Source organism: Nanorana parkeri, unplaced genomic scaffold (genome assembly GCF_000935625.1).
Source record: "Nanorana parkeri isolate BGI_ZX_2015 unplaced genomic scaffold, ASM93562v1 scaffold372, whole genome shotgun sequence".
NCBI classification, from domain to species: Eukaryota; Metazoa; Chordata; class Amphibia; order Anura; family Dicroglossidae; genus Nanorana; species Nanorana parkeri.
The window spans coordinates 81,862-94,864 of record NW_017306640.1 but is presented as its reverse complement, the minus strand read 5'-3'; the positions used below and the strand labels follow the sequence as shown (position 1 = coordinate 94,864).

The following is a 13,003-nucleotide window of genomic DNA, read 5'->3' as shown; positions in this document are numbered from 1 at the left end:
TTATAAAAAAAAAATATTCTGCTTAATTAGACCAAAGTTATTTTAAAATTCTATTCTCAGTTGATTGGGATAAAAATACAAAGTTAATCTATTAAGGAATTTCCAACTGCTATATAATATGAAGGTATGCACTTGACAACAATGAGTTCAACATAAGAATCGTTAAAGAACTGCGCCTTTTTGTAGTGGTTCCTTGAAATTATTTCCAATACTTTCTAAGGAATCGTTTAAGTGAAACTGCAGTAAAGAGTTTCTAATACTTGTGTGGAGAAAGGGTGGCGCTTTTTGCAGATTTTTATTGCTGATCTTTTATTAAAAGAATCGAACAACATTTTTATACAAAAGTAAAATACATAAACATGGTACAAACAAACTGTACAGAAAATGACATCAAAATATAAACATACACATCCATGTAATATACATATATACATACTGGCAATAAAACCTCATCACCATATAAATACCTCAAGGATAAAGGTCCATAAACTATTTACATAGAGCAGCGAAGAAGGCCTAAGAGGCACAACTCATCACCTATGCATGCTATGTCCCCAATTTAGAATATTCACCCATTTGTTCTGGTGACCATTGTTACCAAAAAAAAGGAGTTGAAATCAAATGTTTTAGCACAATCATGGAACCAGGAATGTAGATGACAGTTCCAAAATGGTGTGAAAGTTGTCCGATTTGTGATTGTCCCCTCACTTTGTTGGGACTTTCTCTGTAACTAATCTCTCCATTGGGGCATGTCAATAAAACGTGAAAGAGGTTTTAAACCTTCCCCACTCTATTCAATTTAAAGCTAATATGTTTGCCATGTAAGCTACTAATATTCTGGCTAGACCTTTGAAAATTTACAATAGCTTTTATTTTGCTCCACTGCTGTGACTTTTTTTTGTGTTCTTAAGGCAAATAAATTTTATATTGAAAAGATTTATTTCTGTAAAGCAATGCAATTTCTGACAAAATTGAGTCATTGTGTAAGTAATTAGGCCTTGCTGGGACTGATTGTTCTTCTTTTGACTAAATATTTTTTACTGATCTTAATTGCACTATTTTTTAGTAAAAAAAAACTTGGCTGGATTTACATTTAAACATGTGTCTAAATTTGTATCAGGGTGCCTTACCAGGTGTAATCACATAATAAAAATATTTGAATCTGGTTTTGCATTAACCCCTTCCTGACCAATGATGGGATTATACCGTCACAGTCTTTCACTTCCACTTATCAACTGGAGACCGAATAATTCCGTCATGTGGTACAATGAGCACTGGTCCATTGAGTTAATGCTGTTGATGGGGTCCGAGGCAGACCCTCAACAACAATTTATGTGGTCACAGCACAGTGTGCTTTGACAGCCACCGAGCCGGCTTTCAGCTCACTTTCAGCTCACTGTTATAGAGCTGGAAGCCAGCTTAGTGTATTACAAAGTGATACAAAATATGTCTGAGGAGAATACAGCATCTCCTCAGAATACTTAGTATCAAAAGCCCCTGTAAATAAAAAAAATAACCCTTTATTGCCCCCTTAGTTTAAAAAAAAAATTATTTTTTTTTAAATAAAAAAAGTATAAGAAAATATAGTGGCGAGGAGGCTATTAAAGTTAGGAGACAAACGTATCACATTCTAAAATTGTTCCTCAGTATAATTGTATTTCTCTCCTTGTATTTTGTGACCTATAACTCCCAAAATAAACTGAAATCCCAGACATATGATATACCCTATAAATCAGGACAAATAAAAGCATGTATTATGAATTACTTTCTGTTAGCTACACTAAGTATGTAAACATGATTATCGCCAAAACTGTTAAAAAAAAAAATTCAATTTTGTTTTGCTTTTTTTTTTATTTTAAAAAATAAGACTTTATAGATGCATATCACATCAAATTAAAGCCCATTTGTCCTTTAAATAACATTATATAATATGTGTATGTGTAATGAATAAGGTAGATGGAAATTATAGTTAAACAAACACATAGCAAAAATGGCAAAATCCTCCGGTCCCCAGGCACAAAAACATTTTCTGAAGCAGTGTCACTAAGGGGCTAAATTGGTTGTTCTTAGTGATGGTAATAGTGCAAGTGACAAACCAGCATATAATGTATTTGGCAAATAATCACTTTCTTGGTTTAAATGAGATCACCTAAATGTTGGACTGATTTCACTTTTTTTAAATAACAAAAACTGGTAATGTTAATTAAGATGGCATTTATAGAAATGAGTATGTTGCTTCCTAATAACTTATCTTTTGTTTTCTTTTAAAAGCTATCCAGCTGTCTGTGAATTCCTTCAGCACAATAACTTGTTATCTATACTTCGAGCTCATGAAGCCCAAGATGCTGGGTAAGGTTTTTGTTTTCTTACAGACATTTGTCACCAAGTTTGCTATCATTTGTTTCTTTCTCTCTCTTTTCTGGGTAAATCATTTTTGGGTAAAATAGATGTGTGTTCAGTTTACCTATACCAGATCACTGTGAAAGTGATTAGTATGCTGCCACATCATATATTGATTCAGACGTTCCCAGTTGAGTGCTGCCAATCTCACTGACAGAGTGACAGTGAGATTGGCTAATGCTACTCAGTCACTGTCCAATCAAAGGCCGAGGGAGATGAACAAGTTTTAGGCCGAGGGAGATGAACAAGCTTTATAAACTTCAGAAGAGAAAAGTTAGGTCACCAGCCTGGCTGTTTTGTCTGGCAGGTCTTTGTAATTCTCAGGAATTGATGTATAGAAATACAAATTCTTTGACCGGTAAAACAGCTCTTGCATATGTATTTCATTTGTGTATTTATCTGTTTCCTGGAGTATTGCTATAATATATACATTAGTCAAATGTTTCTTAAAAGTAAAATATTGAAAGTCAAATATTTTTATACATTTTTAAGAGAGACTTTTAAGGCAGATCCCTTAGTTGGATATATTAAATATAGTCAAATCTCATCTCTTTCGCAGGTATCGTATGTATAGAAAAAGCCAAACAACAGGCTTCCCCTCCCTTATAACAATATTTTCAGCACCAAATTATCTAGATGTATACAATAATAAAGGTAAGTGTTGTCTTTATTCTTCTGATTCTTAATCTTTGTACATAACAAGGAGCACATGCAAAGAAAACATATTTTACACATCTGTACTTGCAGTGATAATAACTTTATTTTAAACTGTGTTTGTGCAAATCTGGTCTCTAGTTTGAGTTAGTGAAATTCCTGGTGTGCTGGCTTCTTATTCATAAAAAAACCCCAAAAAACTGACATGAATTTGAACCATTTCCTACTCTAGCTAAAAAAAATTAAAGTTTCATCCATAGATGTATTTCAAGGGCACATTCACAATAAGACGATCTGTTGTAGTGCATTAAAACATGCACATTAATACACATTAAGATGGGCTGCAATAAAGTGACCCTAAACTCAGGAGTTAATTTTTAAAAAATGCATTCAAGTACCTTTAACTATTACCAAAAATGTATCTTATTTGTGTATCACTCGGCTGTAGATCTCCAAATCTGGAGGGTGGCTACTTTTGTTCCCCTTGGTCTGCTCCCCAAGCTAACTCCCACTCCAAGCTCGCTCCTGTGATGGACTACAATCTCACGCTCAGTTTACTAATTTGTATTTAGATTATAGTCTATCACAGGACCAAGATTGGAGCAGTGACTACTTTACAACACACACAGGGACCCTGGGGAACAAAAGTAGCCAGCCTCCAGAAGGAAGGACAGTGTCAGTATGAATTCAGAGATGATTTGCGGATCTACAGCTGAGTGATACACAAATAAGATACAATTTCATTAAAAGTTAAGGTACTTAAAGGCTTTTTGGAGATTTAACTCCTGAATTTAGTGTCACTTTAGGGTAGCTTTCTTTCAGTCTTGGCTCAGATCTGACATGTTGACATTTGAAGAATTTTCTTTTACGACCCCTCCTTGTTCACATTTCTTTTAAATTCCTGCATTACCAGGCTGACACAGCAGAGCAGCCAAACAGGAAGGGTTAGAAAATATACTGTGTAGAGTAATTGGTCTTTTATGCTGACATAGTTTTGGTATTTCCCTTTGCTGTTCCGGAATAACCGGTAAATAGGTATTATTCATTACTGCACTGGTAATGTCTACCTACATGTGAGAATACGGCAAAAATAAATTTGTAAAGCAAGTCCTAAAAGTCATATGTAGAATTCTAATTTTTTGTTCATTGTTTTCATATTTAATTTTTTTTAGAGTTATTTATATCTTATTTATAATAAATAGTATTTACAAAAAATAAATTATATGGTATTATGCAGTTCTAAATCTCCCCACCACCTACAATAAGATGTTAAAACACCAACATTGACCTGTACAATACCCTTAAATATGTGAGTTAGGTGGATGCCTGGTGGTCAGCTTCCATTGATGCAAGGGAGGGAGTCCTGATTAAGTACAGTATATTTGAGTGACTTTTATACATTTGTTTGTTGTCTCTGTCTTGTTCAATTTTCACAATGACAAACCAGGGCGCCTCCAGTATGTTAAAACACCAACATTGACCTGTACAATACCCTTAAATATGTGAGTTAGGTGGATGCCTGGTGGTCAGCTTCCATTGGTATAAGGGAGGGTATACAAATCTTAACTTCCGCAGCCAGAGTTGAGATTCTGCCGGCTGCCTCTCTTGCCTTAATGTTGGTCAGTGAGCAAAAATATGGTGCATTAGGCAGGAGATGGTGGGCTTTAGACTGGCATAATAGAACACTCAGGGCTCTTGGGGTACTCTGGCATGCTGTTGATTCATGTAATGTAAGTTGTTGACCATGTTTATTTTCCGGAGAGCTCTGGTACTACAAGAGGTAGGCACTTACAGGATTTGCAAGACTCTCCGTAAACTAAAGGTTTAATTTTTCTCAAAAAAGTCAAAAAATTCCAGACTTTCCCTGCATTGCCACCTGTTGATGAAATCTTGTATTGAAATATAACCATCCTCTGTCTAAAGGTGCCCATACACTGGCCGAATTTCGGCCGGTTTTCAATGTACCAAAATTTGCACAGTGTGTGGGGCTGTCGGCTCCCCTTTAGCCGGCATTCCTCGATCAGCTAATCAAAGGAGCCGGCTGGAAAATCTTTGTGCGATCAGAGCCGGCAGCCAATGAGCCGCCCGCTCTGATCAGGTATTCAGACAGGTGCCGGCAGCACCTGTCAGAATACAGTGCAAACAGCGGCGATTCTTCAATTAACACGCTGTTTGTGTTGATGGTGGAATCGCGTCAATTTCTTCCGTTCAGCCTGCGGGTTGAACGATAGAAATTGACAAGTGTGTGGCCAGCTTAAGAAACATTTCATTGCAATGCCTGGGCTTCTGCTTAATGCAGCAAACAATAGGTCAAGGATCTTGTTGCTATGTACAAAGTGGTTGAATGAAGTAGGACGCTACCTCTACTGTGATGCTACACAGAGGAAACCACAGCTATTAAAAAGTTTGGAAATCTATAAAATATATCCCTAGAAAAGTAAATCTAAATTTAGGGCCAGTATATTTTAACACTAAAATCAAGATCACCTGCATCCCGTGGAACCAAGGTAAATATTAGTTTGTTTAAATTGTGGTCTTATTAACTGTTGATTGTTGAGAAGATTACATTCTATACATTAAACTGTAGCAGTTTTTTATTAAGGCCTGTGTAGTATTTTCATGTTTGCTTTTATCTGTAATTCATCACACACTCTCAGAAGACTGATTCATCCCCTTTCTGCATCAGTCTTGCTATAGAAGATGACCTGAAACTCACTTTTAATGTTTTGAGGGCTTGACCAATATATCGGAAGGATGTTTATTTGTGTTTTTTGTCTTTTAGCTGCAGTATTGAAGTATGAGAACAACGTCATGAACATAAGACAGTTTAATTGCTCTCCTCATCCATACTGGCTTCCAAATTTTATGGATGTCTTTACCTGGTCCTTACCTTTTGTTGGAGAGAAAGGTATGCAAAAATACTGTTTCTTGATGTTCCCTTGTACTTGTACTATTTTGTACTAAATATATGCTTAAAGAAATTGCAACCTTGATAAGTAATAAAATGCACCCAACATGATGACAAAGCATTTGGAGAATGTAGCTGTTTGTCATGACAAAGATTGATTTTTGTAATTGTCATACTATTTAGCAGAAAAAATGGTGCAATTTCTCTGCAAGTTTTCCCATTGTTTCAGGCCAAAAAAAAGGTAATTTATATGTGTTTTAGAAAGTTTAGATTGTAAGAAAACATTTTGCCACACAGATTTTGCCAAAAGTCTATTATTTTCAGTGCAAAGAAACTGAAATTGAATGGTCTGTGAAGGTTCTCGTGTATCCAGGTCATGTTATGTACGTAACAAAATAAATCAAAGCAACTGGACTTGCTGTATTTTTCTTGAAAATGTTCACTGGTCATCCAACCAGCTTTCTCAATTCAATTCTGAATTGAGAAAGCTAATCGAATGGCCAGCAAAAAGTCTTTAAAAAAAAAAATACAGCAAGTCCAGTTGCTTTGATTTATTATTTTTAGAGATATGAAATGGAATTCCATAAAGGTGGCATAATGGATTATTTTTCTACCATTCCCCCGATTTTATCTGTTCTTTTGCTGTTTTCATATATGTTACATCCTGAATTTGTGCTAGTGTATTATTTGAGCAATAATATCATGAAAAAAATGCATAAACAAAAGTTGGCTTTATTACAAATTGTTCAGTACATGCAGAGATCGGCAGCCATATTTATATACAAATATTTACTCTTTTGTAAAAGTAATAACAAATATAATGGTTAATAATAACGATAATTATAATAGCAACTATTACCTTAAGTGTGGTTAAAAATGTTAATGCTCATCTGTTAGAATTGCAAACACTTGAAACTGGCTATAACAATGCTTTTCTTTTTGGCTATCTATTATAATAATGGATCAATGTGTGGTCTTTGTCCAATCCATAATCAATGTCCAGTTTTTTTACATTTCTGGGAATTCTATTTTATATGTTTCCTTTCTAAATTATTTCTGTTTTATAGATTTAAATTGAAAAAAAATGCTGATGAAAGCAATGCAAAAGTTGCATAGTAACAATATGTTTTTTTTTTTTTGCACAGTGACAGAAATGCTGGTAAATGTACTAAGCATCTGCTCTGATGATGAACTGGTATCAGATGAAGATACTGATGGTAAGAATTTAAAGACTTTAGAAGCCTGCCTATGCTCCATAATATATATTAATGTCATGAGTGTGTATTCCAATATAGCTGCTTTTTTTTTGCTGGAATGCTTTGTAAGAGGAGTTCATGTGGAAAAGAAAACATACAGTACTCACTTAACTCACTTGCTTTGGTGTGATGCATGACTTTATAGATGAATGCAACTCAAGTAGCGTTGTAATTTATGAGCTAGAATGTGATCATTTTGTCAACAGCTGATAGCATAGATGTCTTTTATACTTACAGATTTGCATATTTGGTTTAACATAATTAAGATCTTACTAATAAATGAGAATAAATATTGCCATAAAATCATTTATTTATGTGCAAAATGTATTTTTGACTCAATTTTTTTATCCCCAAGCAGTTTATATGGTATATTGCTATACTGTAGGTATCCATGATAAACTAGAAACTAGTTGGTCACAGTCAGGTGTTGTGCATCCATACTCCCCACAGTTGTTTGATGTACTTTATAAATTAGAATGGTATTATAGTGTAAGACTATATATAACATAAGGGGGCGAGAAAGTTTTTTGCAAACCTCTCCCTCTTAGGGAGGTAACTGTAGGCTACTGAAAGTGTCCAGGGTGTTATTTTTGACTGTAACTTGCCTGTGTCTCTCTATACCAAGGTCCTATGTGTGTATGGGAATTTCCCATACATTGAAGCTTCGGTAGAAAAACTTTACTGATTTTGCTTTATATGAGAAACTAAAATCACGCAAACACAAATTTGCCTAAGATGTGTATGGGCAAAGCTGGAAGAAGAGTCACAAATCCTATTTTCTAATACTGTGCTTTCTATACACTACGCATACTCTGCTAGCTTTATGTGTCAAATACTGCCACCTATGATAGTGACACTTTAGAGTTAAACCCAACATCTGGCCAGTATTTGATATATCAGAACTTATCTCAAATCGGACAACGGGATGTGTGCAAATAGTCAACTAATTTAACCCTTACTTATGTGGGGGCTATATGTTAAACATTCAGCATACCCTAGCCCAGACAGACCACAAGAGAAAACCCCTTAGCTATGTTTGATGTTTTTTTTTTTTTTTTTTTACTAATGGGAGGCATTTTGTGGGGCAAAGCAGCCTTTTTCACAAATGATGAATTGCCTTTTGCGCTCATTATAGATTCTATTTTACAGATGAGAGAAAATTATGAAAATGTTACAGCTTTTATCCTTGCATCCACTTTTATAGTGGCTGTAATTTTACTGTTCTAATTGATTCTCAATCTTAGGCTTCAAAAATAGAGGCCTTGCACTTGCAATGTGTAATGGTGCATCTATACAAGAGAAAGATCTCTCAAAGATTAAACTATTAAACTACAGCATAATACTTTATAAAGTTTTATATGCATTTCCTTTTTTATTATGTTCAGTTCTTAAAAAGAAGGAACGGTTAATTTATTTCAAATCAGTCTAATACGTTTCCATATGATTATTTTATATTAACTTCTTGCTGCCAGCAGGTGGACCCCTATTCAGGTTTTAGCCCCTTATTCTATTGCTAATGTGCTATATACTCAACATCTGAAAGAGTAATGGTCCTGCTCTGTCTGATACTTAATGCTTAGTTTGTAACACCTGTCAAAAGGCATGCAAGCACAGTGTAATAAATATTTGTTTGTTAAATACAAATGTGATACAGATAATTAAAAATTATTTAAAAGAAAAAAAAGTTGTCATCTTCAAACAAAACCCATTATAGTTTCTCTTTAAACCATCTTATGTTATTAGGTACATTAAATTAGGTACAGTAATATCTGAATATTTAAATATTATGATAAATAATTTTTAAAATGATATGTAATATTTGTGTTTCTAAGCCTTATAACTGTTATATGACACATTACAAGTTAAAGTGTATATTCAGACAAAACTTTTTTTTGGGGGGGGGAGAAAGATTAGGTTTACCCTTGTCAAGGTTTTATCTGACGTTCCATTCAAGAGATTAAAGCTGGCCATACAGTTATATTTCTTCATTCAACCTGAGGGCTGAACAAAAAAAACACATCACATTCTAGTGTGGATGGATGAATCTTCAGCTGAGCTATTGTATTCTAACAGTGGTGTGCACCTGTCCCTATATCAAACATTGATGGCAGCAAATACAGCATTCCAACCAGCTCCTTTGATTTTACAGATGAAATTCACACAGTGTATGACCAGCGTTAATCGACCTTACTGACCTTCTAACAACATTTTACCAAACAGGAAGGGTGGGGAACTCTCCAACAGCAACACAGGCATAAAGAAAATGTTTTTTTTTTAGTAGAGTAGGGGAAGACTAGAACCCCTGTCAGATTTAGAATTTTATATGCAAATCCAGGAAAATCGAACTGCTCGCAATAGCTCATTTAAGATATATATTGGGCCTTCTCTTATGTACTACTGTTTATAAAGAGATATTTCTTCAAAAGATAATCTTGCTTCTCTGTAAACACACAAACAGCACTATTGTGCAAGCTACAACCCAGTTCCCTGTTTATTAATTACAAGTATTAGCCAGCCTTGTTACAGAGACATAATAGATATTGGAAACAATTTCATATAAAAAATACTAATAAAATTAAACAGCAGCTTTTGTTTAATTCCACATCTATATAGAATGTAAATCTTGTACTTTCCATTAAAAGCACTTTTTATTGCCCTTTATTGCTGTTACAAACTCATATAACGTAATTTGAGAAGAGTTCATATATGTACTACATTACAGCAGTATATTGGTAGTAGTTAATTCACTATGTTAATTACTAAACGACAGCAACTAGAAGAAACTGTAATTCCGTCACTATTTTATTAGTATCTATACCAAGTGATATAAAGGGAATAAGCATTTCAATAAAGTACTACCACACTATTCAGCATATGACATTAATTTGAACATGCAGCTTAATGCTTACTGCATACATATTTATGCACTTTGGGTTATCATCACTGTCTAGTAATTACCACAGCTATTTTTGTTTTTCATATTTCCATTTTGCTAATTATGTTGTTAAAGACTTTCCAGTATATTGCATAATGCCGTCTTTTGATTATTTTCTTAAACCATTGTTTTAGTCAGGGCTCAAAATTTCAAGTCCTAAACTACTAGCCAGGCCTTAAGAGTTACTCGCCACCAGTTGCCCCACCTAACCCCAACCCTGCCTCGGCCTTAACTCCGCCCCTAAAAAATCAGGTACGCGATCCGTGACCGCGTGCCTGACTGAATTTCCACTTTTGCCAATTTTTCCAATTTTGAGCCCTGGTTTTAGTCATACAACTATGGAAAGGATGCTAAGTGAGGCACAGTTAATAAAAAGAAATAAGAGCATTCTATATATTTAAATGTAAATCACATTATAATTACTAGTTACACAATAAAATGTCAGACTGATATTTCTTTTTATCTTGGTTGAGACATTGTAGTATATATAGCTATTGTAAGTATGAAGCTTACCCTGTAATATTGGAAGGAGAAGGACCCCAGTGGTTAAACTTCAGTTATTTCATCCCTTTTTCAGTAGCATTCCAGTGGTAACACCTTTCAGCCACATTGGCAGATATGCCCCGTGGGCTTTTTAGCGGCAAACTTTGACCATTCTGTGATTAAGTTTTTTTGGAGCTCTAACACTTAGGTTAGTAAGACCTGCAGTGCTCTATGAATATCTACAGTGTATACAGTAGCTATAGATGGTCACAGCTTGCAGAGGGCACAATGAAGGCTTCAAAGTGAAAAGGGTGGCTTCTCTGCATTGTAGACTGTTAGTAAGCACTAAGAACATTTAAAGGTTGTTTTCTTCTGAAATACATAAACTATTAGCATGCTTAAGGGTATGCATCTTACAGTCATTAGTTTATTTTTAGTCCAGTTGATCTAAAAATGTGCACTAGGGACATTTTTACTTTTGGGGTCTAGGGTAGCGGTTGCCAACCTTTCGGACCTCAAGGACCATTAAATTCATAATTTTAAATCCTGCGGACCACTAATATGAATTTTTTAAAAATATATTCTCATATTTTTTGCTTCCTCAAATATATTCTCGTATGTATGTGTGTATGTGTATATATATATATATATATATATACACACACGCACATATAATATGACTAGAATATATTTTTTGGTTGGACTCATTCTTTAATAAGATTAATAGTATTTATTGTATCTTCTTATGCCTTAACATGGCTTCTTTATTTTGATTTTGTAATGAAATTTGTATTAGAACTATAGCTTTCCAAAACAAAAAATACTTGTTCTTAAGCTTACACATTTGTAACTGGGTTTAGGCGTTTCTGCATAAGGATTGCTTGCTTGAGTGAATAATGCAGTATGTGTATTAATACACATATTTTTGCTGTGGGTCACATAATAGCATGTATTTGGTATGGAATGGCACTCATTGAGACCGAAGACATATTTATAGTGATATTTGCACCTTTTCACTTGTTCAGGAAATACAGCTAACCGGGATTAAAACACTTTGCATCACCTAATCCACTTACCATTTGTGTGTTCTGTGACTTTTTCAGTTTCTCATTTTTCCCTTTGTTTACCTAATACTTTGTTTTATTTTACAGACACATTTTAGTCTTTTTACTTTAGTAGATGTTTCACATTTTCCATTTTCTTTCTCATCCTTCCAATTTAATTTGTCATTATATGTGTGCCACTGGATTTTCATAAGAAGATCACCTTATTTATGCACAGAAAACAGGTATTACATGGTTTGGACTTGCAGAGATAATCATTGTGTGGGTTTATGCTTCCAGCTGCTGCTCTTCACTGTGTAACCAAGGCATACAAAGAGATGCCTAATACCGTGAGCTTGGTAACTTTGTCTAGGTCATTATAAAGCCCGATGGCCCATTGTTGTAAAGTTTACAAGAACTACAAGCTTATATACGTTTTACCTGTTTTGGTTTGGTGTTACCTGATTATGTATGTTATTCAAATTGGTACCCGTCCATTCGAGTTTAGTCAAAGCACATACAGTAGCCAATTTCAGCTAGTTCCTTAAAGTGATCTGTACGCAGATCATGCACACAAGTATTTAAATATTCAGAGCAAGCAGTAAAAGCACTTATCACGGTATCTGTAGCCATTGTGGAGAAATTCATATTCAAGGTACACAACACAAGTTTGGCCATTTTTTGTACAGAAAAATAAATAAGATTAGATGGTAGTAAGATTATAACTGTCCCCCCTCCATGCTCCCACTATGCAAACCCCCATGTCGTCCCATTGATGGCATCTGACGTGGGCAGATAGGACGGGCCAGTAGTCTGCACAAGTTAGATAGTATACCCTGTACTGGTGAAATTCCTCGGACTTTCAGGGGCAATTCCTTCTCTCAGAACCTCCAACTGTCCCCCCTCCATGCTCCCACTATGCAAACCCCCATGTCGTCCCTTGATAGTATAATCATGTTATGTAAGCGAATTTTGAATTTAATTATATGTAGCCAATTTGAGGTTTTCATGCTATAATGCAATCATGTTATATACAATCTGGCCGATGCCTTTCACGATCCATCTGTGGGGACATTGTCTCTCTTCCACCCAGCTGGGAACACTTCGGGCCATTTCCCATCCACTATCTCAGATGGGGAAGGTCTGCACCCAAGCACCGCCCCTTTGCATACGATCTAGAGGGGGCGGTGCTCCTACCGAGGGTATGGATCCCGTGCCCTCCCTCACCTCGGCGGGGGGGAGGTGCCGGATCCTGCTGACTATCTAGAGGGGACGACGCTACTAATTGCGGCGCTACCCCAACAGGCAGAGCAGCTGGCTGGGG

The 13,003-nt window shown here is 35.3% G+C and overlaps 1 protein-coding gene across 2 annotated transcripts in view; it reads left to right on the top strand.

Annotated features, from left to right (window-relative positions):
• PPP3CA (protein phosphatase 3 catalytic subunit alpha) overlaps positions 1–13,003 on the top strand; it is a 216,037-nt gene that overhangs the window by 173,292 nt on the left and 29,742 nt on the right. For both annotated transcript variants that reach the window (XM_018558984.1, XM_018558983.1), the window contains exons 7-10: positions 2,272–2,349; positions 2,960–3,054; positions 5,837–5,962; positions 7,108–7,179. In XM_018558984.1, the coding sequence (XP_018414486.1) occupies positions 2,272–2,349; positions 2,960–3,054; positions 5,837–5,962; positions 7,108–7,179 (371 nt within the window). The remainder of the gene's footprint in view (positions 1–2,271; positions 2,350–2,959; positions 3,055–5,836; positions 5,963–7,107; positions 7,180–13,003) is intronic.